Source organism: Cheilinus undulatus, linkage group 17 (genome assembly GCF_018320785.1).
Source record: "Cheilinus undulatus linkage group 17, ASM1832078v1, whole genome shotgun sequence".
NCBI classification, from domain to species: Eukaryota; Metazoa; Chordata; class Actinopteri; order Labriformes; family Labridae; genus Cheilinus; species Cheilinus undulatus.
The window spans coordinates 34,204,386-34,209,371 of record NC_054881.1 but is presented as its reverse complement, the minus strand read 5'-3'; the positions used below and the strand labels follow the sequence as shown (position 1 = coordinate 34,209,371).

General features: G+C 42.8%; 1 protein-coding gene across 1 annotated transcript; it reads left to right on the top strand.

The window, feature by feature from the left end:
• Positions 1-2,758: 2,758 nt before the first annotated feature.
• On the top strand, positions 2,759-3,862 carry LOC121525567 (rhodopsin). The gene has a single exon (XM_041811616.1). The coding sequence runs from the start codon at positions 2,759-2,761 to the stop codon at positions 3,860-3,862; it is 1,104 nt and encodes a 367-aa protein (XP_041667550.1).
• Positions 3,863-4,986: the final 1,124 nt, after the last annotated feature.

Genomic DNA, 4,986 nt, shown 5'->3' with positions numbered 1-4,986 from the left:
CCCGCTCCGGCGTCCCGTCCTGACTGTGCCGGCAGCCAGAGGCGCACAGATGCCGCCTCTGGTTTATCCCAAAGGTGGAGCTTTTACTCATGAATGACGTGAGACAGTACTACACACCACAGAGACACCCACTGTGATCTGATGAAGAGATGCTTTGTCTCTTTAAGAGCAATTATTAAAATATCTTACGTCCTGCAACCCAGAAAAAAAAATCAAAACAATATTAATGTAAGGGATCGTCTTAAAACGGAGGTGTCATTTCACAAACCTTCTCCAGGTGTAGGGGACTTTTTACTAAAAAGGGCTAGATTTGGGACGCCAGGCTGCAGAAGCAAGCTCACTGGATGCTAATTTTCCTCTATAGTCTTCCTATAGTCCACATTTTTGCAGGAGGTGAACATGGCATTTAGACTACAATACATTTATTAACAACAGCATGTTTCTAACATTTACAACTGCAATGTAAAAACCCAAATATTCTTAAGTACTGAGCATTTTCTGTTCAAAATTATTTAATTTCTCTTATTTTAAGACCAAGCGGCACCCTCCGGTCCTCCAGAAAAATGAAGCCAATGCGGAAGTGCAAAAAATTGCAATACCGTGAGTGTCCACTTGAGGCTAGTTGCAGGAACACCGGAAGTCCTGCCTGGACACCTGTTAAACAGCCTGTTTTTGCACTAGAAATAAAGTGGTTTACAGCCTGGTCCAAAATACCAAACGCGTCTCATTAGCTAGTGTCTTATTGTGCTCTCACTGTACAGGGGGTGAATTTTTGTTGTACCACGATCATTTATATTATATTTAGGATAAACCTCACTTCACGCTGATTAGCGGGTCTCATTTGATTGACAGATAGCTTGACAGGCAGAGGCTACGTTTCTGTCAACCGGAATGCTGGCTCCAAAGTTCGGTTGAGGCCGCAATTTTCAATATGGAAGCCACCGCGGATTAGCTTCAAGAGCTGTTTGAGTCCGACTATTGTAAGCAGATGGCTGACGTCACACGGGGTTTGTCCAATTCTTTCTACAGTCTATGTTTAAGACAGTCACCTGTCTAGAAGATTGTCCTCCAATGTAGCTGACGCTGTCAGAGTCCGTTTAATGACAACATAAAAGGTTAAAATACCTAACTTTTATATGCATGGTTGCCAGGTTGTTTAATTTTTATATGCAGTCATAAAATGTCTGCTTCTGTAATGTTAGGAACATTATTGGTCGAATTATTATTTTATTTATTATTTTGTCTGTAAAGTTCGTCCTGTCCATAAAGTTTGAGGATGGCGTGATTGTGTGACTGGGGAGCTTGCTACCGGAAAGACTCATAGTACGTAAACACCCGCCATCCTATATTGTTCTCCTTCTGTTTGTCATCAGGCTAACACGGTAAATGTTGTTTATTTTATTGCTTATGAGTTGTAAATGTTATTTTAAGACGTATGTCATCAGACTTAATATGATTTATTGTTTTACAAACTGTAAATTGTCTTGTTATTTCAGGTGCTCCACACATGCAAATTCTTCTGTGATGATTAAACATTGTAGTGGACATCAGTTCGACTTGTGGACTCTTTAATGACGAGCAGTTATATCCTGGATTTTCCTATAATTTGCCACATTCATTTTACCCTCTACCTTTACAAGCCTTTCAGGACTTGCTAAGAAGCATCCCCACAGCATGATGCTGCCACCACCATGCTTCACAGTGGGGATGGTGTGTTTTTAGTGATGTGCAGTGTGTTTGGTGTCTGCCAAACAAAGCATCTTGTCTGATGGCCAGAAAGCTCAATTTGGTCTCATCAGACTAAAGACCTTTCTTCCACTTGACCATGGAGTCTCCCACATGCCTTTTGGCAAACTCTACTCCGGATTCAATGAGTTTTCTTCAACAGCGGCTCTGTCTTTTCCACTCTAAAAAGAGTAGTCTTGGTGGCCTCTCTCGCTAGTCTCCTTCTTGCACGGTCACTCTGTTTGACGACAGCCTGATCTAGGCAGATTTACACATGTGCCATATTCCTTCCATGTATTCATGATGGATTCAACTGAACTCTGGGGGGGATGTTCAGTGTCTTGGAATTTAGTTTGTATCCATCCCCTGACTTATACTTTTCAATAGCCTTTTCTCTGAGTTGGTTGGGGTGTTCTTTTGTCTCCATGTGTAATGGCAGCCAGGAATACCGGTTAACTGTTACCAAATTTCCTTTACTGATGAACAAAAACTTCTTTAACTTACTGCCAGAACTTGCACACACACACAATACAAAAATTTAAGTGATGCTTTTGCATTAATGGTTACATATTCTCAAAATCCCATAAAAACCTGAGTAAAGCATTGAAGTTGTCTTTGTAGTTCAGTGTAGCTACATTTGCTGCTGCATTGAGTTGCAAGATGATAAAGTTCTTGCACATAAACAGGAGAGTTGACTCAAAATGATGCAGGAATAAGAATATAAATGTGGTGGACTGATGAAATAGAAGGTTTTCCTTTTTAATCAATGCAGAGACCAGTGAGTTGTTGTATCATTTATTGATGGCTGGCTCTCATGAGATATTGAGTCTATTTTCTGTCAAAGCTCCAGGGAGGGCAAATCAAGAGAAGAATACACCCTAATCTCAGAGGGTTAACATAATGAAGGCTCCATGATGGAAAATGAAATAGCAGGAGGTTGTTTGAACTCTATAGTGATTGGATCTTTCCCTCCTTTATAAACATCCAAAGACTAAAGCAACCAACATTACAAGCCTGGAGAGAGTCTGTGAGGATGGATGCAGAGGAGGTTATTGAATCCATCATCAGAGGACTCATGTTCCTGGCTGGGGTCCTTGGGAACAACTGGCTGGCGATTCGCTCTGTACCAAGGCAGAAATCAGGCATTCGCACCAACGAGGTCCTCTTCATCAACCTGGCTGTGTCCAACCTCATCACTAACTACCTGGTGGACCTACCAGACACCATCGCGGACTTCGCTGGGCGTTGGTTCCTTGGGGAAACCTTCTGCGGAGTGTTTCGATTTTGTGCTGACCTCTCTGAAACCAGCAGCATCTACACAACGTTCTTCATCAGTATTTTCTGGCACCAGAAGCTCGTTGGATCTTTAAAGCGTGGCGGTGCTCCGGTGCAGCTGGACAGCCTTTGCTTGGTTGGATGTCTTCTGGCTGGGAGCTGGACGGTGGCTGTGGCCTTCAGCATCCCACACTTCTTTTTTGTCACAGTAAAGGCGAATAATGACAGCCATGAAGATTGTGTTGACCTTTTCCCTAATGCGATCGCTAGACAAACCTATGATGTCTGTTACCTAACCCTGGCAAACGCTGTTCCTGTTGCTGGGATTGTTTTTGTTAGCATCCAGATCGTCATAACTCTTCTTCGAAACCAGAGGCGTATTCGGGGTCACAGCTCTGACACCACCAAGGCGATGGTGAAAGATGAAGGCAAAATATCTGACAGCAGAAATGCAGAACCATCCGCCAGCGCTGCTTCTTGCCCAAGCACTTCAAGAGATCCCAGTGATCCCGGATCCCTGACCAACATCTACACCGGTGTGACTGCTTCCTGTCCAAATCAAGGTGAAATCTCCAACAGCAAAGTCAGAGCTCCACCAACTCCTCCAAGGCCCAGCCAGATGCCGGCTAAACCAAGTCAGAGCGCAAGCTCTCAGGTGAGGGCAGCCAAGAGTGTAGTGGCAGTAGCGAGCGTGTTCCTGGTCTGCTGGCTGACTCATATGGTTCTGCGCATCACCAACAACATCCACACCTCATCAATAGTAGTGGAGGTGGCCAGTTATGTTGCAGCCTCCTACACCTGCATTATTCCATATATATTCTTGTACGGAGTCAAAAAGCTTTCTTGCTCATGCAAACAGTAGAATTATGTAAAGCACATCTGATTTTACTCTTAGACTCCATTCCAAGTTAAGGAGAACTTGTGACTCAAACCCTTCACTGCACTGTTTCTCTGGACCTTTAAATGATTTAGTCCTTCATAGCTGCTTGAAAATTTAACCATGATGTTTTTTATTTGTATTGTTTACAGTAATTCCATGGCTACATGTTGAAGATGTTTGATCATTCAAAGGGGTTACTACCACACATCAAAAACCAGGCACAAATTTGTCAAAACTCATCCTTTGCTCATTCAAGAAACTGCAGAATACATGTGTATAAACACATGCACCGCTCCTTCTCCATTCATCCTCGCTGCACAAAGTTTACATGGTGATTTCAGGAGGTCTGCCCTTATTTCTGAGTCACATAATTGGATATGAAGTCAGATATTCCGTCAAAGAGTGCATCAGGTTTTTTTCCAAGCACTTTTTCATGGGGACAAGGTCGCTGATCACAGCCCAATCAGCTGTTCGCAACTAATTAAATGAATTTCTAGCATTTTTGAAATTCTGCTCAAGGAGGAGAGGCTTCAGTCTAGCCAGTTTGGCACAAAAGCCCAGATCAGTGGAGGGCTGCAGGGACGGTTGTCCTTCTGGAACTGTGTCCCATCTCCACACAGGATCTCCAGAGCGTCAGTTACCATCAGGTTCTTATTCACCCTTTTTACCAAGACCCCTCATCCCCAATTGCTCAGTTTGGCCAGTGACCAGCTCTTATTAGAGTCCTGGTTGTGCCAAACTTCTTCCATTTGAGAATTATGGAGGCCACTGTGCTCTTGAGAAAATTCAGTGCAACAGAATTTCTTAAGTAGCAGCTCCTTTGACCTCATGTTTTGGCTTTTGCTCATGTCACCTGTGATGCCTTCTATAGAGAGGTGTGTGCCTTTCAAAATCATGTCCAATGAAGTTATTTTAGCACAGCTGGACTCCAGTCAAAGTGTAGAAACATATGAGCAAAGATTGGGCGAAATGTGAGGAACCTGAGATAAAATTTCAAGGTTTTTTTGCAAAGGGTCTGAATACTTAGGTCAGTCTGATATTAGTTTCTTTTTTGTTTGTTTCTTTAAATTTGAAAAAAATCCTACAATTCTGTTTTCTCTTTGTCA